This window comes from Lissotriton vulgaris, chromosome 10 (genome assembly GCF_964263255.1).
Source record: "Lissotriton vulgaris chromosome 10, aLisVul1.2, whole genome shotgun sequence".
In the NCBI taxonomy this organism is placed as follows: domain Eukaryota; kingdom Metazoa; phylum Chordata; class Amphibia; order Caudata; family Salamandridae; genus Lissotriton; species Lissotriton vulgaris.
The window spans coordinates 524101915-524126900 of NC_141698.1; the positions used below are offsets into that span (position 1 = coordinate 524101915).

The 24986-nt window shown below is 47.7% G+C and overlaps 1 protein-coding gene across 2 annotated transcripts in view; it reads right to left on the reverse strand.

Moving 5' to 3' along the window:
• Nucleotides 1–12156: 12156 nt before the first annotated feature.
• MRPL28 (mitochondrial ribosomal protein L28) overlaps nt 12157–24986 on the reverse strand; it is a 223541-nt gene continuing 210711 nt past the window's right edge. For both annotated transcript variants that reach the window (XM_086941368.1, XM_086941369.1), the window contains one exon: nt 12157–12602. In XM_086941368.1, the coding sequence (XP_086797494.1) occupies nt 12501–12602 (102 nt within the window). In that variant the 3' untranslated portion in view covers nt 12157–12500. The remainder of the gene's footprint in view (nt 12603–24986) is intronic.

The window sequence follows — 24986 nt, forward strand, 5'->3', positions numbered from 1 at the left end:
TTTTAATGAAACGTTACAGAAACAGGATTACTGACTTGAAAACCGTATCCATTGCAGGCAGCTGCGAGGAGGCGGGCACTGTTACATGCTGCAATCGGACACCCAATTACTTTTATTAACAGTTTCACTCCTAGAAACGTGCGCAAATACAACGTGCAATTCTTCCCCTACTTTTTCCTGTGCCACCCTTTCGTAGAAGCGGTCCCTTCCGAATACAGAGTTCAGTATCTCTGCAGTCGCAAATTGATTCACAAATGGCAGCAAACTGGTGCGGCACCAGGACGCAGTGTCCGCTCAGAAGCTGCTGGGAGAGAGAAGGACCCTGTGGTATCTGGGAAGGGAACCGGTTTTTGGACAGCCAGATTAAAACCAGTGGTTAGCCTCCGTGTTTATGGCTCCCCTTCACCTGCCTCACGCAAATGCATGACAGGCAGCAGATTAACCTGACAGGCAGCAGATTAACCCAACCATATGGCTGCCGGCCACTCTATGCGTTGTGCAATATTTAAAAACCCATGGCAGTGTGTACAGTGTTATCGAACCATACTGAATTTTAATCTTATGTTAATCCCTCTTTTAGATGAATTTTCATCACTTCGTGCCTAGGTGCACATGTATTAACAGAAATAAAAGGAAAGGTTTTAGATGCATGCTTTTACGGTAGAAAGGTCGAACCAATCTTTAGTAGAAGGGTTATATAAAAAAAAATGCATTAGAAGGGTTTTGCACGTGTGTGGTGGTGTTTTGTAGGCTCATCCAACGTTTGCACAGCTTTTTTTCTGTTTGACTCAAGCAGAGATGAGACTCCGAGCGGCGCGGCCAGCAAGGGGAGGAGAACGGTTCACCTAATAAACCTCCATTTCATTGGAGCTCCGCATTTGTAATTCATGCATGTGGTGCGTAGCTTTCATGTGGGTGGAGGCGGGAAGCCCCGTGTTTCCCCTGTGTCTTGTGGCAATGCGCTGTCTCCCTGACAGACCAGTACAGACAAACCAGAGCGAGGCGTGGAACGCAAAACTAACTTTAAACATGCCGCACGCTCCCCTAAGAACAGCAGGGGACAGCGAGAGCGAGGCGTGGCACGCAAAAGGAACCCTGAATATGCCACACACGCCACTTAGAACAGCGAGAGCGAGGCCCGACACGCAAATCGAATTTCCGGGCGGTAGAAAGGAGAGGCGTGAAACGCACGAACTGCCTGCAAGGGACGGAGTACAACGGAGCGGGCTGTGGAGTCTGGACACAGGGAAGAAAGACGAGAGCTTGAGCCGAAGGTGAGAGGGACTGAGGGGGATACAGGGAGGAAGGACGAGAGCTTGAGCCGGAGGTGAGATGGACGGTGGGGGATACAGGGAGGAAGGACAAGAGCTTGAGCCGGAGGTGAGAGGGACGGAGGGGGATACAGGGAGGAAGGACGAGAGCTTGAGCCAGAGATGAGAGGGACGGAGGGGGATACAAGCAATTGTGCAGGTATGAAGAGCAAACAAAATACAAGAGGTAGCAAATGGTACATTACAAGAGGAAACCAAGAGCACGCCTCAAGCTCGACAGCGAAAGCCCAGGATCTACAGCAAAAGCGAAACTGACACCGCACAGACAGCAAGCAGTCAGCAGCGAGCTCCCGCGGTCAAAACTGAGACTGGAAAAGCACGCGTCTGACTCGTGTCTACATTCCCAGAAACGGATGACAATAGTTGTCGAGCAGACAGCAATCAATGCTTCGCATTGATTGCACGTCTAGGCTCGACCTAAACAGTTGATGGACAGAATGCAGAACAATGTCATACATTCACCCCAGTACAGAGATCTGGGCCTAAATCCATCGTTTTTTTGCACTCCACACCACCCCAGTTCAGACATGGCTATATGCAAATCAGTCTGACCCTGTGCCTCATGAGAACAGTCCAGCCCGAACTGCCAAGCAATGCCTTCCCTGGACCGAAAACAAGCTTCCGAGGACCGGTTTTTGGCATTCAAGCTGTCTTCAGCCCGGCTTGCTTGAATCCAGTGGTGTGGAGAGCATGGGACTCACATCTGAGCATACCCATCCCACTCGGGGTCCCTTGCTCACTTTGCCACTGAATTCAAGCAAGCCCGGCTGAAGACGGCTGGAATGTCAGAAACCGGTCCTGGGAAGCTTGATTCCGTTCCAGGGAAGACATGGCTTGGCAGTTCGGGCTGGACTGTTCCCATGAGGCACAGGGTCAGACTGATTTGCATATGGCCATGTCTGAACTGGGGTGGCGGAGTGAGCTAAAGAACGGTGATGGATTAAACCCAGATCAGTTGACTGGGGGTGAGTGTTTGTATTGTCAACGCTCCGGCCATCACCACCCCCTTTTGTACCGCTTTTGGCTGTCATAAGTGTGGCAGGGTATGCTCAGACGTGAGTCCCTTGCTCACTTCGCCACTGGATTCAAGCAAGCCAGGCTGAAGACAGCTGGAATGCCAGAAACCGGTCCTCGGAAGCTTGTTTCCGGTCCAGGGAAGACATGGCTTGGCAGTTCGGGCTGGACTGTTTTGCATATAGCCATGTCTGAACTGGGGTGGCAGAGTGGACTAAAAAACGGTGATGGATTAAACCCAGATCTTTTGACTGGGTGTGAGTGTTTGATTGATTCAGATGCTCCGTCCATCACCACCCCCTTTTGTACTGCGTGGTGATTGAACACCGACGCAGCCGTGTGGGATGCACCCAGAGTAGACATAGGGAGACACAGGGCTGCAGCCTAAAGCACGCTGGGAGGCACGGTGATGAGTGCTACCCCCGCCCCTTCTCCCAGTGGGAAACTGTCTCCATCTAATCTGATACTGCAGAAAGCCTGAGAAGCAGGTAGCTTTCGGAATGCACGGCCCTGGCGACCATTTTCCTAGACTACACTATGATGGTCCAGCAATAACGTGCTCAATTCTTTGCTGTGAAAAATGAGATGACAGAGGCCGGAGTTTGGTACATGCTTTTATTCTCTGCCCGCCTTAAGGTAAACTGGAAATAAAACAGTTCTTTAATGGCCCACCTGTGTTGTGGGACTGGCTGGAATCCTCCAAGGCTGAGATAGAGGAACGGCAGTGATGTTGCCGGATACGCAGGATGGAGGCCAAGGACTCACGCCTGGATTGGAGATAGGCTGAGAAGGAGAGGACGGCAGCGCTCGACACAGCATCCTCTTCAAGACATCGTTGAAGGACAATTGTGGTAGGACTACCTCTGAACATCTAAACTCTGACACTTTGCTGGAAAAGCTGACTGATGGGCCTCAACTAACCCCTAGGATGGTGTATGACATCTAACGTGGGTGCTGTCACCTCCATTGCATCATTTCTTACAGCCTTATTCTGCCTACATGTAAGAGGTCCCTCAAGGGGGGGGGGGGGGGTCCCTGGTGGAGTGTTACTTATTGCCACCCCTTAAACGGCTGCTAGGAGGCTTCTCCCACAAACCGCTGGCACAGACCAGAATTGGATGCATACAATCCTATATGATACCTACATAGGGGGTGTCTGAGATGGAGAAGCTTCCAAGTAAGAGTACTATGGCAACCACCCTTCACTGGAAACTCCCATATGGTGTGCTGGTATTGGGAGTCTGGGTTCTACAACTGTTTGATGCTTAGTTTTGTCCAGCAAGCGGTTGCAACTCTGACCTAGGGGTTGGGGAGTTGAGAAAGGTTTTACAATTTTTGCTTAGTGTTCACGAATGGCTATGCTGTTATCTCCCAACGGAGGTAGTGGGGAGGGGAGATGGGACATAGGCACTTAGATCCACTATAGCCAACAGGACAATGCATTACTCCTTCCTTAAATGGAATGTCAAGGGGATGTACTCTGCCAGCAAACTATATAAAATCATATCCTTCCTGGCGGATTCCCCTGCGGTGAGATTGGCACAATGTGCCTGACACTGGCCGTTAGAGATGCATGGCGAGACCAAAATCCAGGGCTGAGGGAGAATTATTTTTAATCCCCAGTGCACGACTTGCATGTGCCATTAGACACCGTATTGCCCTCTGCAAGACTCGCAGTGCAGGTTAAACATGCTGAGTACTTAGTTTGAGTAATGTCTGACCATAATCCCTTGAAGGTGGAGCTACATTGGCGGAGGTGCACGACTTGCATGTGCCATTAGACACCGTATTGCGCTCTGCAAGAATCACAGTGCAGGTTAAACATGCTGAGTACTTAGTTTGAGTAATGTCTGACCATAATCCCTTGAAGGTGGAGCTACATTGGCGGAGGTGCATAGCTCATACCTAACTGAAAAATCATCCCTAGCTACCTGTATGAACTCTTCACTTTCAGGGATCCGCTTGTTGATTTGATTGACTGCATCGCCATGAATGCGTGTACAGCCTAGCACACTAATGTTGAATGGGATGCCTTTAAAGTTGTTGTCCCTGGGCATTGCCTCAGTCAGTCATTGGGAGTGGAATGCTCGCTTTGGCAGAACTGTCCATGCTGGAACAGGCCCTCCGAAGTTTATGAATTAAGACTGCAAGCCGCCCAGAGGCGTTCGAGGCCCTGAGAGAAGAGCAAGAGAAGTTCTCGGAGGTGTAGGATAAGTTCTGCTTCCTAAAATGGAAGAACTACTTGAACAACGCTCATGTAGAGGGAGGGCGAGCTGGTTGGCTGCAGATGTGGTTCACTCAACCAGGGGACAGAGGGAGCCCCATCACCCAAATAACTGGCCAAACCGGAGACAGAATCTATTCTTAAACATAAATCCATGCTGTATATACAGGCCATTATAGGGACCTGTATAGGGCTGGTAACCCAGTATCTTGAGCGACTCTTGATGCCTTTTTGAACATGGTGGGTCTCCCATAGTTACTGGTTGAGGAGCAAGAAGTGATGGGTGCCTCCACCGCAAAGCCTGAAATTAGAGCTGCCCTAAAGGGACTAGCTCCTGGTAAACTTGCCTGAGACACACAACCTTCTGGCAATATTTTACCAAACGCATGCTGCCCAGTTGGTCCTGAGGCTGGCCCAAAATGTACGCCTATGTGCTAGACTATGGGCGCCTTCAGGATGTGACCAGGGAAGCTCTCATATGAGTCGCAAGCCTTAAACCCTTGACCCTCTTACTCTGTGATAGACTTAGGTAACAATTTGCTGTAGACATGCACCTTTATCATTGTGAGCAACCGATTCACTCAGGCACTCCCCTCTCTCTCCTTCTTTGTATCCTACCCCTCTCCGCCTATCACACTGCTAGGAGATATTATGCTGGTTACAATACACATGCTGTGTATGCAACCAGTGGGCCGCAATGGTGCTTTCATGTCAGTACACATTATGTATTTTGTATTCAACACCACGCAGGCTTAATATTTGAAAAAGCAATTAAGAAATAAAAAAAATAAAAAAGTGCACGAGTGTAGTTCCCCCCTATTTAATTTATTACATTGCTTTGTGGAACGTGTGGCTTTTCTATTCTCATCACAGACACAGAATTATAGGAAGAAAAAACGCAAGAATGGCGATCTTTTTATCAGTTCAGCTTTTGTGTTCATGTTTGTTAGAACCTATTAGGTGTCATGCGATCAAAACATATGTACTATGCAAACCAATAAATGTCACACATGCATTCTGAAAACAAATATAAACAGAAATGCCACACGTATACTGAAAACGTGGCAGCTATGTCAACCGTATAAAAAAGCGCAAGTGTTCCAGGCATGATCAAAAGGGAAGATTTGTTCAAGCATAAAATGCTTATGAAGTCACACGCTAAGTGATGCCTTTCACCTCTGAATACATGTTCTTTTTTTTGAGAAGCAAATTTGATTGATTTTAAAAACATGTAAACAATTCAGGCAATACACGGAAATCATAAGTATAAGTTAATTCACACAAGCACTGTACCCTCCAATCACGATCCCCATAAAATTATAGAGGCGAAATTTGGAATCAGGTTAATCAGTACCCTCCACATTCCCCAACCACTTACCCCACATTTTACGGTATTTCTTGACGCACCCCTTAGCTTTGTAAAGGGCTTTTTCTTGGGTTGCACACCAGTCTACCCCTCTTAGCCACCTCTCTAGGGTAGGTGGGTCGGGGCTTATCCAGGGCGCTGCATTGTCCCGCTTGGCCACCATCACAGCTGTGTTGAAAAATAGCTTTTCATTCCTAGACCCATCCAGCCCATCAGTGATCCCCAGCAAGGAGTGACGTGAGTCGTGAGGAACCTCCCAGCCCAATACCTCTGTTAACTCCACTTCAATGGATCCCAAGAACTGCCCCAAGCAGGGGCACAACCAAATCATACGGAGGAAGTCGGCCGGGGCATGGTTACATCTTGCACACGACGCGTCTGGGCGCAAACCCGCTCGATGCAGGAGCAGAGAAGTGAGGTACGCAGCATGTAAATAGTATAGCTGAATCAGCTTGAGTTTGGTGGAGACTGCGACTATTCTGTGGGCCATATGGGCATCACACCAGTCTACCTCGTCAAGGTGGCCCACCCAGTCCACCCATTGATCCCCAAACTTGTCTAGGGATGTGGGAGTGTTGTTAATTACTCTACTTTACTCTACCCTACCCAAGACTGAGCCTCAGTGGGGCTGTATTCGGGGAGCCTCGTGTCGCCCGTGATGTGCATGTCGAGGGCATGTCTCAAATACAAATATTTATAAAACTGGGATGAGTGTAGGGAGGAGCGAGTTTGGAGCTCCTGGAAGGACAACATATGGCCCCTTGCCCATCCGTCCCCTAGCTGGGTGATACCAATAAGGTCCCAAGTTTTAAACCCCCGCAACCCACTAACCTCCCAAAGCCAAGCCCCCTGCCAAAGGGGATAGTACATTAGGTCAACTTCCCCGTCCACCCAGTTTGGCGGAGCGAGGCCCGCCAGGCCAACAACACAGAGCGCGTCACATCAGGCAATCGGGTCGGAATGGGCTCCCCGTACAGATTGGCTTGGATGTCCATGAGCCCCAGTTCGCTCACTTCAAGCCTGTAGGCTGGATCTGACCAGCTCCCATTGAACCAGTCGTGGACTACAAGTAGGCGTACCGCCAGGAAATACAGATACAGGTGCATCATCCCCATGCCGCCGTCGTAGGAGGGAATCTGGCAAGCAGACAGAGCCACTCAGGCCCGTCCTCTGCTCCAGAGAAACATGGTGATTAGACTATCCAGTTCCCTGAACCAGGCCCTGGAGAAACAGAAGGGGGTATTCTGCAGGACGTAAAGGAACCTGGGGAGGATCATCATTTTAAGCAGGGCTACCCTCCCCAGGTGGTTCAGAGGCAGAGTTTTCCATTTAAGGAGGTCCGCCTTAGCATTCTTAACTAACGGGGCCACATTGAGGGACCAGCCCAGCTCGGGAAGAAGGGTGATCAGCACACTGATTCCTGCATATAGTATCAAGAGCTCCCATATTGTCTTGATCGAGCCCAACCCAAAATGATCATTGATGGGATGAAGACGGGCCAATGATGAAGCATGCACAAACTGTTGGTGAAAGCGGTTTTATCTTACCAGATGGACATACACCTTATGCAACCACAGAACTGGTTGCTTTGGGTTTGCTACACCTTTTGTGTGATAAAGCTGGATGACTATTCCCTCAATTGTTCTTAAAGACTTCGTTGCCCTTGCTGCAAAGCTGCCTATTAGCAGCTGCCAGGCACTTCGATACAAAGCCATATATCAGTAGTGTTATTCATCTATAGAGGACACTCTGTTAGATTATCTTGCTTGAAGAATAGCTACACGGGACCGTCGCCCAGACTAGAATTCACTGAAACTGCTCTTATTTGATGGAGGTTGGAAACCAATCTAGTCAGCTTATCTTGATTCTGCCATCCGTGCCATTGCATTCTGTGATTTTTATATAAAGCATATGTTACATAGATTTGAATATAAAACAGAATCTCCATTCACATCAGATGTTCTATTCTCACAGATTAGTCCTGCATTGCTCTCACCATCTTATCTTTAATACTGACGACCTTCGTAGTCTTCTGGGGCATCTCACAATCATTTACATTTTTTAGGATGATTATATTCTACTTTTTAGGGATGACTGAAGAGCGCGTTCTCAATAAAGCAAAATTAATGAAGTTGAGTGGAAAAGAGCTGACGTGTACTAAGTCAGTGACATCAGTTGTGTAAGCGACGCAGTAAGAATTTAGCAGTCCATGTTATGGTCCTCTCCTCTCCAACATATTCACGCATTTGCCTTTTTCCTCCTTGGGTAGATCAACATTATCATGAGGAGAGCTGCAGAACCTGTTCTGTGACAACCCCCTGTACTTTGTATAATTACTTTGAACAGAGGTATCCTTCACTCCGCAGTCAGGAGTGCGGGAAGAACTGCAGTTGCTCGTTTATTCTGCCTGCCGTTTCTCTACTCCAAAGAGAGTTGATCCAGAAAGGAGGGGGCAGCTATCGAACATTTAGCCGTACAACCCTCGGTTTCAACCCATGTGTGGAGTAAATACAAACTAAAAGGTTGAGTAACTTTTAGTTTATTGCTACATGAACCCAGGAGGTACACCGAACACTCCCAATAGATCGGCTAGCATCGTTCAACTGCCACAAGCTTAACAATCCTGGTGTTAACATTCTAATGTAGAACAGTAAACCGAGTCAGGCAGAGGTCTCACAACCTATTTTAATAACATGGTCAATATATAAAACTTAACTTACATACACAACTCCTCTTTCTCCCCTATATAAGCGAAAATAAAGTGGAATGAACCCGAAATCAAAACACTTATCAAAATAATCCTTAACCACACTCTTCATCAACACACATAGTCTTGCAACTATCGGGGACGTTTCCGAGCACTTCACAGGTCTTTAAACGACCATTCGCATGTTAATGAGGCTTTGTTCACCTCTTAGCGGCCCTGCAGCCCCACTCCGACTATGGCGGGAATCGCCCGCCCCCCACAGAGCAGCAGAGTCTGAGTCGCGCTGCCGCAGGGGTGTTTGCTGACACTAAAAAAATGAAAACACGAGTACATGTCTGCAAGGTCCGCGGGCCGCCAGGGAAGGCTTGCCGGGCCACTGGCGGCCCGCGGGCCGTCCTATGAGTACCCGTGCTCTAGAGAGATGAAGTGGGACCAACACTGAGTTCCAGGGGTATAGCCGCAACCCTGAGGCCTGCTAGAAGGCATGCAGGATCTGGAAACACTGTGGCCCGGAGGAGGTGGGGTTGGACAGAAAGATAAGAACTTAGTCCGCGTATAATGTAATCTTGTCCTTGTCCGTACTGGGCCATTCCGATCCACGGAGGCGGTCTTCAGCCCGCACTAGGGACACCAAGGGCTCCATCACCCGGGAGAATAGCAAAGGAGAGAGGGGACATCCCAGCCTAGTGTCCCTGGCGATGGGAAAGGCCTCCGACAGTACCCCGTTAACCAAGAGTCGCGCTCTCGGGTGGGCGTACAGGACCTGGACCAGAGAACAGAAGTGGGGCCCAAACGCCATCTCGGTCAGCACGCCCGGTAGGCATGTCCAGTCCACCGAATCAAAAGCTTTTTCGAAGTCTATGGACAGGAGTGCCAAATATAGGGTAAGCAGGTGCCGATTTGCCAGAGCCAGCTGCTGCCTTCGGAGGCAGTGGCGGGTCCCCCGCTGAGGCATGAACCCGCATTGATCCTGGTGCACCAATGAGGCCAAGTAGGGTTTCAGCTGTTGGGCCAGAATGGTGGCATAAAGTTTAATTTCGGTGTTAAGGAGGGATATGGGGAAATACTCTGCACACAGTCAGGAGGGAGGCTGGGACTTCGGGAGAACCACGATGGTGGCGATATCCGCCTCCGGCGGAACAAACCTTTTCCATGGTTTCTTTAAATAAATTAGCTAGGCGGGGCGCTAGAGTGCCTTGGCATGCCGCATAATACTCCTGTGGAAGGCCATCCGGACCCTGGGTCTTACCCAGGGAGACCAGAGTGATCGCCTCCTCAATTTCCTTCAAGGAGATTGGGCGCTTTAGATCCTTTTGGGCAGCTAGTTCCATCCTAGAGAGGCACATCCCACCCAATCAAGGAGAGCAGCAACGGTCAGCCCAGGGGTTTGTGCAGAGTACAACTTCCAATAGTATGCAGCAAAGGTATTTGCCATTGCCATGGGAGCGCATTGCACTGCTCCAGCTGTGTCCACCACCTTTGGGATGATACGGTTCGCCCTGGGATATGTGGCCAACATATGTAGGATCGTACCATTCTTGTCCCCTCAGCCATAAACTCTTGCTACCGAAGACCTCCAGAGGAGCTTGTCCTATCCAGGGATAGTTGCTTAATGTCATCCCGGATGAGGGCCAATTGTCGGGTCTGAGCAGCATCCTCTGACGTGGATAGTAGCTGTACCATGAGAAGCGCCTTCGCTTCCTTGGAAGAGATCTCTTGCAGCTGTGATTGTCTCTGGATTTTAAACTGCAGTTTTGCGAAACCTCGTATGGTCGCCTACCCATCCTCCCACAGGATACTTTGAGAGGCTGCAGATCCCTCGTTGGTAGCAAAGTATCGTATAAGCTCTTTCCCTACCTCCTTCCTGAAATCATTATCCTGGAGAAACCAGGCATTCATCCTCCGTATTTGGCGGGCCGCGGGAAGGGGGGGCCCTGAGCTAAGGAGTATCGGGGAGTGGTCGGAAATGCCTCAGTGAACAGTCAGGTGCGGGGACATAGATCGCATCTATGCTCGCTTGGATGTGGTGAGCCGCGGAGGTGTGTGTAAATTGGGTGCTGCATGGGTGCCATGTGCGCCATGCATCGCAAAGCCCCAGAGACTCAGACCAGTTTCGCAGTTGTTTCGCACTCACCCCCCGAGCGTCAGATAGGCGTCTTGATGTGTTGAGTGCCGGGGCTAAGACTGCGTTAAAGTCACCTACCATGACCATGTTGCCTGCGGACACGTTATGTAGCAAGGAAGCAGTGTGTGCAATTCTGGGCGCAAGCATGGAGTGTGGGGCATATATCGACATGAGAGTGAGGGGTGTAACAGCCAGCGACCCACACACTGTCACAGATGAGCCTTGGGGATCATGTACCACTTGGGAGGGGGCAAAGGACAGTGTAAGCCTTAGAAGGATTGTAACCCCTTGCGAGCCCCTGGAGAAGCAGGAGTGCCATACCCTATCGTAGCCATAACGAGCCAAGAAGCGGCAGCAGTTACTCAAGAGGTGCGTTTCCTAAAGCAGGAGGATATCTATGTGGAGATGCAGCACGTACCTTAAAACCGCTGTACGTTTGTGCCGATCCAACAGACCGTTGACATTCCACAACACGTGGAGAGACCCCATAGGGGAAGTGTTATCTGTCATGGTAGGCGGTTCCTGATCTAGGCGGAACTCGCAGCTTTGGGTGTACAGATGACCTTGGGAGCCTACGGTGGTGTGTGCGATCGCTTACTGTGGGGAAGCACCCATCCCTCCCACTGGTAAGTTGTGTCATTCCGTGATAGCTGAAACAAAAACCAACAAAAAGCAGTACAACATACAGGGAAAAACTTTCCCAAACCGCCCCTCACCCCCACCCCGCTCGAAACTTCAGGAACAGAAGCATCTGTCAACCCCCCAGTAAACAACACCCAGTACAAAGGGCGAACAACCAAACTAAAACGCCTGGGAATGGGGACGCGTGGAGGACCCCTCCTCGTGAGCAGATGCGTGTTTACAAAGCCCATCGGAAGTTAGGAACAGATCAGAGAAAGTGCGCCGTCTCCGGACACGGTGCAAGGCCCAGCGGGCAGAGACCGGTTCAAGCAGGGTCCCTCAATAGCATTGGGCTACAGGAGAGGTCAGTGTCCGGAAGATCTATCACGGAGGGCCGAAACGCATCACCTCCGTCATCCAGATGAACCTGAGCGCCTCCCCTTAGACGCTCCCTCCTCAACCTGGGGTGGCTGTTGTGTGTGACCCAGCGGGGAGTCAGAGCGGGCCCGCCTCCGGTCACTGCGCTTACGAGACCAATTACGTGGAGGCTGAGGAGCGGAGGAAGTGGAGCGGCCTAGCCCGCCCCCTGCATCCCCATGAATAATATATCTGCCATACCAGCCACTGTTCCTCTCAGTGGCTACTGAGAATCAAGCTGCTCCTCAAACACTTCCCAGCAGCAAAAGCTTAGCTGGGACGTTAGACTAATTTAAAAAAAGATTGCAGAATAGTGTTAAACTCACTGGTGAGAAAGGAAAAACTCTGAGAACAATTACATTTCCTTTATTTTGGCAATAAGAATCTATATTGTAAATTTCGCACCAATCCATCTGCACTTCAGCAGCACCTATGAATTACCTACCACTTTAATACCGCTCTCCTCTATACTAGCCATCATTGAGGAGCTTGCAGTATCAGAATTCCATGAAAATATAATCAACATTTCCAAGAAGATAGCCAGACACGGACAAAGCAAGAGTCACGTTATAGAGCAAAGTCTCAGAGAAGAATATTTGTCCGGCATGTACCCAGAGTTTACGTTTAATGATCCCTATAAGGGAGATTCACTATCTGTGGTACTCCCCAAATTTGTCTGTTCTTAATAAAGGTCCTTATTGCCACTTTTGGTCTACTACCAGTGGCTCAGTAAGGTCTTGAGATTCTAGTTGCTGAGCCAGTTCTTCTGCGTAGACTTTGAAAAGAGGCACTGGATCCTGCCAAAAAAAACAAAAAAACAACTGTGTTGAAGAAGAGCATAGAAGGGGTGATAAAATGTTACTTGTATAACTTTATACAATTATAGTAAACATATCATGCTTGACATTTCAAATGGTGAATGGTACAAAACTGGTAGGCGATGAATCATAGTGTGGTAATAAAATTATTATAAATTAGAAAATTCTATTCTTTTCTTTCATGGCAAATGTTTTCAAAATAACCTAATATTACTATAACAATGGAAGCAGTCATGTCATTGCATTAATGAACAAACCCAGCTTTAACCAGGGAAGGAGGGTTCTCCACAGTCCACCCAAAATGTTTTAAATAAATAGGACCAAATGGTTCAATATGATGAATCCTGGTTGCGGGTGTGTAGAAAGTCACCAGGGATGGGGAGTTTATTTGCAAGCCAAGTGGGAGTACTGGTCATTGACAGCTTTGTAAACAACGCAGCAGGTTTGAAGATAGTGGGGCCCATAAGGGGAACCCAATGGAGTTCCTTCAAGATGGGTTTGATGCAATCATATTTATTTAATCCTGAATAAGTCATGCTATGGCGTGTATGATGTCCTTAAGGGGCTGAGGAGGGTAATATAGAGTCTATGACGTCTCAGAGCAGGCCACTGCCACCATCAATATGCAGGAGTGTGAAGGCTAGAACACCAGATCTGAATAGCTATCTAGAAGAAACAATTTCACTTTCTTTAGAAAAGAGAGGTGGTGATAGGACAGCTTTTTTTCCTGCAATGTGTTTCCCTGAAGGTGAGGTTGGAGTCCAGGGTGAAACCAAGTGACTTGCATTCAGTGGGGACAATCAACAACAGCCTCAAAAACCTTTGTGCTATTAAGTGTATGATACTAAATATGCCAGCCTGACGAGTGAGCTTAAGAATGCCAGAGGACATCTCAAAATGTGAGCCTGCCATGAGTGATTACTGGTGCATAAAACTCCTCATGCTGCACATTGCTGCAAGATGTATTTTAATGTGTCAGAGAACAATTCTGTCTGCAATCCACTGCCATTTGAGGACTGCTCAGGGTTTTAGTGATTGTGTAACCTGCCGATTATACAAGCTCAGGCTTCGAATATTAGGTTACATGCAATGACTTGAACACACGGTCTATATTACTCCAATATGAAAACCGTATATTTATCATGGCATTTTCTACATTCCTCGTTAGGCAAAATGATTCTGTCAAGCATCACACACAGTTCTCTGGTGTGAAAAGCACTAATGGCATACAAAAATAAATAGAAATAAATCAACATCGACCAGTCGTCACGCAGTGGTATGAAAGTGCCACTGCAATGCACACATTTTCTTCACCCTGATTTATAGTGCATGGGAAATGGTGATAGAACCCACATGGTGTAGGATATGTACAGCATAGTGTTATGTTAGAAACTAAAGTGCCCTGTTAGTTAAGCTGGTTGTCAATGCAAGTGTGACTGCCAACAGGCTACCCAGTCAAACGACCATTGACGTACAATTCTCTCAAGTCTCATCCACCTCTGCACAGAGCCTACTTCACCAGCAGGCTACTGTGCTGGGGGTGTTAAAAATGAATCACCCACAGCATTTCACAGTCTCATTTTGGTACCTCGGATGCAACCTTATATGGCCATGTATATGCCAGTGCACACTTTCAGTCAGGTGAACAAGAGGGCTGCTCAGCCAAGAGGGGGCCCTGGCAAAGGGCTCCAATGGACGTGGCTATGCCTTCTACCATGGATGGCTTGTGGCAGCCCATCCAGCCCTGAATGTAGCTTCCTAGTCTGCAACCCAAAAGAGGAAATGCTAGAGTACCTGGATTTCTCAAAATATTCCAGGTGTAGCTTTATGCCAGGGGCTGCCACTGTTATGCATGCCACAGTCCAGAGATATATCTATCTATATATATATATATATATATATATATATATATATATATATATATATATATATTACCTACTGGCGGTCGCCAGTAGGTAGTTATAGCTAGAATTTTTTTCAATGTAAAATCTCAATATTCTATTGGGAATAACTTTGGCGCCGGTTGACGAATTTGCCTGACAATTTCCTCAAATTTGCCTCGCGGAGCTCCGGTCCTTCCTTGAAAGTTTGAGGGGGATTCGTCAAGCGGTGGCCGAGATAAAAGGGGGGTCCCAAAACGGGTTTTCTCCATGTTAATTTCCATATGGCGGTCGAACTCACTTTTAGCCCGAACGGCTGAATGGATTTCCACCAAACTTGGCAAAATTGTAGGGACTGGTAGCCCGATGTGCCTTTGCTATGTCTCAAGATATGTGCTCCAGTGGATTTTGAGTAATTTAGGTTAAAAAAATATATATATCTATGGCCGCGCCCATGTACGCGCACCGGGGAGCGCAGCGGGCGCGACACGCGAGGTGCGCACGGAAAGCTGATTGGCTCTCGGGTGTCTGTAAACATTCGAAACAGTCCGGACCGGCCGCCATCTTGTGTCTCGGTAGGATAGACACACAAGAGGTGGAAAAAAAAAAGGGGGAAATGACCATAAGGGGGCAGGGTAGACCCCCCTGACCCCCTAGGTTTGATGTGGGGGCTATAAAAGGGACCCGCAGTGCAAAATTTGTTTTTTTGTTTTGCGCGGTGGGAGCGCCCGGTACGCGCACCGGGGAGCGGACTGGGGAGCGGCCCATGGGGAAAGAAGAATGACAGAGTTATTAAAAAATGTAGCCTTTTTTTTTATAAATTTGAGGTAGTTCTTTTTGTTGTTTTATATTTTTTTGTGTTTTTGAACATTTTGTACTTTTTTTTGGCTTTTATCAACTATTTTATATTTTTTTGTTATTTTTATGGGGAGAAACGAAAAAACAGGGAATTGAAAATGGCTCAAATGGAGCAAAAAAAAAAATAAGAAAAAATTAGGGTTTTTTGGGGGATTTGTGGTTGTCCCCAGCAAGGACGATAAGCTTTATGCTTAGTTCACCATATGAGATGGTCTTACCACAATGGATACATGTTATACGGAAATCCGCAAACCGTGGCTGTATGCAAGGGATCGTCTCCCTTGCCTCTGGTCCCGATGGAGTGGGTTGATTTCTTTTGGATGTGGTGCTTGAAGATTGGGGAGGGTTACTGGCCAGTTCCCTCATCTCAGCAGCAGAACCCATTCTTCGCTCCTGCCCTGAATGGTCGCTCCCCTGTCTCTGCGCTGAGACGTGGTATCGTTACATTGCATTGTGACTTAATTTGACTTAATTTGTTTTAATAAGCGCCTGGATTTTACTTTGCTTTTCGATTGCTTGGTCGCTACTTTGCTGGCTTGCTCTGAATTTGACCTGCACATTAGCTCAGCGATATCCCCCGGCGCCCTGCTCTGCTCTCCCCTCCATTTTGGTTTTGTTGTTGTTGTGCTCCGTTCCCTTGAGCCCGCCCCGCCTCCCAGCTGAGCCGCCCTCCCACTATCAATATACAGCGCCCCCTGACCTCGTAGCGCTGTGATCCATTCTTCGCTCCTGCCCTGAATGGTCGCTCCCCTGTCTCTGCGCTGAGACGTGGTATCGTTACACTGCATTGTGACTTAATTTGACTTAATTTGTTTTAATAAGCGCCTGGATTTTACTTTGCGTTTCGATTGCTTGGTCGCTACTTTGCTGGCTTGCTCTGAATTTGACCTGCACATTAGCTCAGCGATATCCCCCGGCGCCCTGCTCTGCTCTCCCCTCCATTTTGGTTTTGTTGTTGTTGTGCTCCGTTCCCTTGAGCCCGCCCCGCCTCCCAGCTGAGCCGCCCTCGCCCCTCCCCCCTCACCATCCATATATGACCGTTGCATTTGCGCGCAGCGTCCACGCGCAGCGTTCGCGCCCCATTCGCGCCGAAGGTGCGCCAAAGGTAAGCCCGCCTACGCCCGTCCGCGCCTGGACCGCGCCCAGCGCCAGACCCCCAGGCCCTTGTCATGCCCACCCCTCCCGCATTACCTACAATGCCACCACCCTCCTAGCCCTTAACCCCGGCCGCTCCCCCAACTGCGTCCAAGCCGCTCCTGGACAAACCCACGGACCTTTCTCATGCAACTCCTGCAAATTCAACGGCACCGACAACAACTCCGCTACGATCACACCACAGATATCCGACCCCAACCACCTACAATGCATCTTGCTCAACACCCGATCGGTCCACAGGCACGCCATTGACCTATGGAATCTACTAGACACCATCTCTCCAGACGTCGCCTTCCTAACAGAAACATGGATGAACGCCTCTTCTGCCCCAGACATCACCATTGCCATCCCAGAAGATTATAAGATCATACGCAAGGACCGCACCGGCCACACAGGAGGAGGAATCGCTATCGTCCATAAGAAATCCATCCGCATCTCAACCAGCTCAGACGTCAATCTCGCCAACTCTGAACACCTTCACTTCCAGATCCACATCGACCCCAAGACCACACTCAGAGGCACCCTCCTTTACAGGCCTCCAGGACCCCGCGCACAATTTAGTGAAGACATCACGGACTTCATCACTCCACACGCACTCCCCTCCAAAGATTACATCCTTCTGGGAGACCTCAACTTTCACATTGAAAAGAACAACGACCGCAACACCACCACCCTTTTGGACAACCTAGCCAACCTCGGACTTAAACAACTTGTCACTTCCCCCACCCACATCGCAGGTCACACACTCGACCCTATCTTCACCTCCAGCAATCATGTCTCCTTCGGCCACACCACGGCTCTCCTTTGGACTGACCACAGCTGCGTTCACTTTACCTACAACAAGCCCACACCCAACAACCACCCCCAACCCACTCTGCAAAGAAACTGGAACAAAATCACCATCGACCAGATCTCCTCATCGCTTCTTCTAAACCCCCCAGCCCACTCCGCAAACCCCGACCAAGCCGCCACCAACCTCACTCTATGGCTATCCAACAGCGCCGACATCCTAGCACCACTGAAAAAACGACAAATCAAACTAGGCAGCAAGACGGCCTCCTGGTTCAACGATGATCTTAAGAAATCCAAGAAACTCTGCCGCTCCCTTGAGAAGGCCTGGAAAAAACACCGAACCACCAGCACCAAGGACGCCTTCAAAAACGCCACCCGCATACACCACCAACTGATCCGGAATGCCAAGAAAGCCACTTTCAAGGACCGACTAGATAACAACGCCCACAACAGCAAGGAACTATTCAACATCGTCATGGAATTTACCAATCCCTCAGCCAACTCCAACGACATCACCCCGTCTCAAGCCCTCTGCGACTCCTTAGCCTCATTCTTCCACAACAAAATTGCAGACATCCACAACAGCTTCGACAACCAACCCGAAGACCAACCCACCCATCCCCCTGCAGGACCCCCACCCCCCTTGAACACCCTCCATGACTGGAAGCCTATCTCCACTGAGGACACCATCCGTCTGATGAACTCTATCCACTCAGGATCCCCCACAGACCCATGCCCTCACCACATCTTTAACAAAGCAGACTCCATCATAGCACCGCACCTCCGAGACGTCATCAACTGCTCCCTCGACTCCGCAACCTTCCCGGAAAGCTGGAAACATGCCGATCTCAGCGCCCTCCTGAAGAAACCCACAGCTGACCCCACCGAACTCAAAAACTACCGCCCCATCTCACTCCTTCCATTCCCGGCCAAAGTCATCGAGAAAGCGGTCAACAACTAGCTCGCCGCCTTCCTCGAAACAAACAAATCCCTCGACTCCTCACTATCCGGCTTCCGAGCCAAGCACAGCACTGAAACCGCCCTCATCGCAGCAACAGACGACATTCGAACTCTCCTGGACAATGGAGACACAGTCGCCCTCATCCTCCTTGACCTCTCCGCAGCCTTCGACAGTCTGCCATAGCACCCTTCTACAGCGCCTCAGAAACATCGGAATACAAGGAAAAGCACTGGAATGGATCACCTCGTTCCTCACCCGAAGAACCCAGAGAGTCCGCCTCCCACCATTCATCTCAGAAGCCACTGAAGTCATCTGCGGCGTACCCCAAGGGTCCTCACTCAGCCCCACCCTTTTCAACGTATACATGAGCCCCCTAGCGGCCATCGCACGCCAACACAACCTCAACATCATCTCCTACGCGGATGACACTCAACTGATCATATCACTCACCAATGACCCTAGCACCGCCAAAACTAACCTACACGAAGGAATGAAAGAAGTAGCCGAATGGATGAAACACAGCCGTCTGAAACTAAACTCTGATAAAACAGAAGTCCTTATCTTAGGTACCTCCCCCTCTGCCTGGGACGACTCTTGGTGGCCAGAAGCCCTTGGAAAAGCACCCATCCCGACGGACCACGCACGGAACCTGGGCGTCATCCTGGATTCCTCACTTTCGATGAGCAGACAAGTCAACGCCGTTTCTTCATCCTGCTTCAACATTCTTCGCATGCTCAAAAAAACATTTCGTTGGATCCCCACCGAAACTAGGAAAACGGAAACACCCTCTACGCCGGTACTACCGGCAAACTCCAAAAAAAACTCCAACAAATCCAGAACGCTTCAGCCAGGCTCATATTAGACATCCCGCGTAAAGAACATATCTCTGGTCACCTGAAAAACCTCCACTGGCTCCCCATCAACAAGAGGATCACTTTCCGGCTCCTAACCCACGCACACAAAGCACTCTACGAAATCGGACCCGAATGCCTCAACACACGACTGTCCTTCTACACCCCCTCCCGCCAGCTACGATCATCCAACCAAGCCCTTGCCACTGTACCTCGCATCAACAAAACCACCATGGGAGGTAGATCCTTCTCCTACCTAGCAGCCAAAACCTGGAACTCACTTCCCACCTACCTTCGCCTTACTCAGAACCACCTAGCATTCAGAAAGCAACTTAAAACGTGGATATTTGACAAGTAATCCCCATCCCTCTTCAAGCGCCTTGAGACCCTCTGGGTATGTAGCGCGCTATATAAATTTATTGACTTGACTTGACTTCATCGGATGCCTGCGTTGCATATGGCGAATCATTGTGTTGTTTCCAAAAGAGTATTTTTTATTAGGGTTCCCCCTGGAAAGTTCCATGCCACAGATTAGGCAAGTCACCTTGGCTGCATTGACTTTTTTTCTTGCCCTCTGGGATCGAAAAAAACTCCCATACAATGTGTGGTTTTGGCTGGTATGGGGTATTGTGTTCTTGCAGCCATCTTCTCCTCCCCTCCTCCTCCTCCTCCTCTTGTTGATCACCAATGTAATCTTGTGGTGGTCCTCTTGGAGGTTGTGGTGGTGGTGGTGGTGCAGATGCTCCAGCTGCTATTGAAGCCATTTCAAAGTACAAAATATACTTCAAAGATTGCAAAAGAGGTCTTCCTAAGTCAAAGGACGAAGTCAGAATAAGGAAAAAAGGTGGGGTCTTTCATCATTTGGGAAAAAAAAGGCCTGAACCAATGAGAAGTGTTATTTTCAGGTCACAAGACCAGGGATTTCATCATTATGAAACCAAAACTGTTCTGCACCAATAAAAAGTGTTATTTTCAGGTCACATGACCGACGCGCTTACGTGGCGCGCCCCCAGGCGGGTCGCGAAAGCGCGTCACAGGTTTACGTTGCGCCATCGTATTCGCTCGAGTGCTTCCGGGTGCGCTTACGCCGTGCGTATCACATGGACGCGGCTACGCGATACGTCACAATGATGTTTTCGTTCGCAGCAATAGTGCTAACTGGACGCTCTCCGGAGCGCGCCCTGGGGCGCTTCAAAAGACTACGCTTCCAGGGCGCTCACCGGGGCGAGCCCCCGGGAGCGCTCCAGGGTAAAAAAAAAAAAATATATATATATACATTAAAAAAATTTTTTAAATACAAATAAAATATAGGATTCATTCATTTTCAAAAATATTACATTTTATAGCTATAGACATTTGCTATTAACAAAATTTAGAAATTCAAAGAAAAAAACATAGGTTTGGGGCCTTATATACAGTTAGGAATTAGCATTTAAAAAACCTATGAAATTCACTGAAAAAACCATAGGTTTCACACCAGTTATAGTTAGGAATTAGCATTTAAAAAGCCTATGAAATTCACTGAAAAAACCATAGGTTTCACATCCGTTATAGTTAGGAATTAGCATTTAAAAAACCTATTAAATTCACTGAAAAAAACATAGGTTTCACACCAGTTATAGTTAGCTGGAAATTTTACTGACATAAAACTATTGAAATTCCCACGTTATAGTTAGTTGGACTCACTATAACTTGCGCGCCTGCAATGCACTGCTGATGACGTCACATAATACATCACTCATGGCATGGTCAGTGACATCACTCATGACATCACTGATGACACCATCCAGTGAATGTGTGTCTTTCTGAAAAATAAATATGTTTTATGATTTGTTTTCCAAAGCTTGGAATCCGCTTCGGTGGTGATGTCTGTACCTAGGTTACTGGGAGTACCGGGACCCACCACTGGACTTGGCAAGCAAATGGGCAGTGTTGGAGTAATTCTACGCTACATTGGGTGAGCTGGACTTCCGGATCTACCCCTGCTTAACGCTATGCTGGGACTCGGTGGGGGTGCGGTTTAGGGAGCGGAGGAGACGCCGGCATTGTAATTACTAGATGCCAGTATCCCGCAAAATGGTTCATCACTTACCCTCGCAGATTTCCCAGAGCAGTCCTCAGCATTCTGGGACATGGAGTACAGATGCATGGGGCGTCCTCCATGTTAATTAGCCAAGAACACAAACTATTGCTGCTTGAGGGGGCGGAGGTTACGGACATCATGCAGGAGGGGCCAGCGGCATTAAAACCTTGACTAACGCCCAGCTCCTGCTCAAACCATTTGGCGCTGAAGAAGGCGACATAGATCGCCGAAATGCATTCGCCTCAGAAATGAATTTGGTTTACCTGCAATAAAGGACGCCTCCACTGATGTGGTCTCTTCTTCTTGCCTGTGGAGAAGGTATATATATATATATATATATATATATATATATATATATATATATATATATATATATATATATATATATATATATATATATATATATATATATATATATACACATATACATATATATATATATACACATATATATATATATATATATACATATACATATACATATATATATATATATACATATACATATACATACACACCTCACTTACCGTCACACAAGTGCCACGGATGGTAGTTTTGCCTCCATCACACAAGTACTAATAAAGGAGTTCTAAAAGTTCAAAGAAAGTTTTATCTTGATTGGCCAAAACTGGGATAAACCTCGGCCAATTTTTCCTTGAGACAATTAATCAGTGGGGACTTGCTGAGGATCCGAGGAAACCCCTGGCGGAGTCGACGGTATCGTGCTGTACACGGGACAGGGTGTACAGCATGTCCGCGATGGAATGGTGAGGATGTTTACTCGGGCCGATCCAAACTCGGAGACCGCAGAAGGGCACAGGAGATGACCATTTGCAGCAGGAGCAGATCAAAAAGGGAGATGAACACTAAATAGAGGAGGGTGCGCACCCTGCTCCAATATGATGAGGGATAGTTGACCCTCACCCTGCACAGGACATTAAAGGTGAGAGATTCAGGTAATATTTTGATGCTTTATTTCTGCCCATTATACATGTCCAATAACCTGGCTTACAAATGGCTGAAGCATAAATAATGGTGATAGAAGGAGGGTTGTCAACTGCAAGATCACACACTAATGCGGGAGCGGGCAGCTATTTTTGAGTGGTGATCTTAAGCCTGCACCTTGCAACAAAAACAGAGAGAAGACTGAACTCTCTCACCCTACCAAGACAATGTGTCTATCAGAGGCAGCCATATTACAACAGGCAAACTAACTACCCTGCTTGTTTAAAAAAAATCTTAAAATACACTTTTGGGGAGAAGTCGTAGCCCTACCCAAACCAAATCAACTCCATAATTACTTGCTATCTAAGTAGATACAACTCCACTGCAGCTTGCCACATAGAAAGAAAGAAAAAAGAAATGAATAATAAAATAAAATTCTACGTCACTGGCACCACCTACCTTGTTGCTGTGTACCGCTTAGTAACAGCAAAATTCAGGTCCTCTCTCCTAAAAGAGCGGTACAAACATCAGCTGCACTAATTAAAGAATGAGGTCTGGCCACAATAATGCAACTGATACCATCTTGCCCACTCATTCAGAATCAACAACCCACCTGACTTGTCCAAGAATTGAGAGCAAAACATTTCAAACACTATATCCTAAGGAGCAACCCTGAAACTCTCATATCCGACTTCTTTCTCCTTCTCAAAAGGAGCCATTAAGATCGATTTGATCTTCCACAGCTAAATGGTTGAATGAGTTTTACTCCCTCAATGCAGTCAATGCCATACAGAACATCTCTCATGGTCTCAAAGACATAATTTCACACTCCTCATCACTCTAAGCAAAAGCTACCATCCCAATTTATAAAAATGGCAACATCATTATCCAAGCTGCAGACAATGACTTACAAGCATTCAACTAACTTTTTAGTGACCTGCAAAGGCCAGTAGCAGCCTAAACAAAACCTCCTAGCTACCCTTCTTGTGCTCTGTCCCATTACCGTCTTCCTAAACCCACAAACACCGCCCAAAAAACTACATCCATTAGCAATCATAGACCTGGGGTCTATATAGCAAAACAGATTATCCAACTAGTCCCTCCCACTAACAGCCCTTGCAGCCAGAGGACTTCACATAGTCTCCACCTAGACCCTTCTACAAACAGCCCGCACAGATAAAGGAGCAACTACTCAACAGGAAGTGGGTCAGTACCCAAGACACATCCCACAGACAGAGCAGGTGACTAATACTAAAACACATACAGATCACAAAAAGTCGCAAATATTCACACAGAATGACAATGCAATCTGCCAGTGCCCTACACACAAACCTACAGTAAACCAAATTAATGGCAACCTGCACCTACTCAGGGAGGATATAGAATGGGTCAAGAAGAAAGTCATCACACTCCTTCTGACCCTAAAGAAGATGCACATGCCCAATACCAAGTGCATGGACTTCCCTTCCAGCAGAAAACCTATTTACAAAAGCACACAAACAACTCCACATGACAACAAACTTCACCGACTGAGATGAACAAATAAACATCTTTCAGAAGAAGAGATAGACACTCTGCTAATTCACTATCAAGACAAACAGAAATCTTCCCCGACTATCAAGATATCCAATTACAAAATCCAGAGAGACAACCCTCTACAAGTCAATCACAACAACCTGATCTCGACAGCAACAAACACAATCTCAACCACAGTAACCCACAAAACAATTATAACCTTGAAATGCATGTGGCGCAACTGCCGATCAGCGTCAAAATACACAACTGACATAGCAGCAGCGATCTTAGTGTATGAGCTAGACATTAACTTCCTAACTGAAACCTGACTCAACCCAAAATCAGCCCCAATCATTGACCTACTCATTTCCCCGGATTTTGCTTAAGTGCGCCTAGACTGCTCATTGAAGTAGGGGGTGAGTGCTCGCTTTAATCTACATAAATTCCCTAATCTTAAACGTATTTTCGTTAAAAGATGCATCATAGTTTGAAAACATGGGAAATTAAATCAAGCTGGGAAAGAAGCTGTTAGCAAAAACACTCATTTTACACTATCAACCGGGCAACAACAATCATCCTGGAGCAACTTAAGCAAATGATCACAATCCATACTACTTCGCTCTCTAATACAATATTATTAGGCTATTTCAACCTGCACTGGAACAATGTCAAATACCCCACAGTTGCTGCACTCACTATCCTGCTCCAGGACCACAACATGATTCAAGCATGCAAAGGACCAACCCACAACAAAGGTGCCACACTTGACCTCATCAGGATCAGTAAATATGCTAGCAATCAACCCAAACAGATTGGTCAGCCCACCGTCAAATTATTTCCAAGTATCCACACAATAAACTAAAATCAAGGGGCAAAAGAGAAGGAAAAACACTTGGGCGCAGGATTTCAGCTGCGTAAACAGACCGGAACTGGTTGATCTGTGCCAAAATGCCTTGGCACCCCGAACTCTGCCCAACTCAGGGATTCCAACAATCCCACTATTACAACCCACAGCGAGAATACCAATCAACACGCACAAACTCTTCCAAGCAAAAACTTAGCCACCTGGGACAGTTTCAGATCTTTGTCTGAGGTGGAAATGCACAAAACTAATCAGTCAATGAAACCTACCACAAATTCTGATCCTGTACCCTCTCACCTATTAAAAGAGATTCACCTGTCAGCTACTCCATTTTGGAAAACATTTTGAATGCATCTCTCCAACAAGGATCCCTACCAGAACGCCTGAAGATGTGCCAAGCATCCCCTCTACAAAGAAAAAAAAACAGGCACTGACCGGAAAGACCTAAACAACTTCTGATA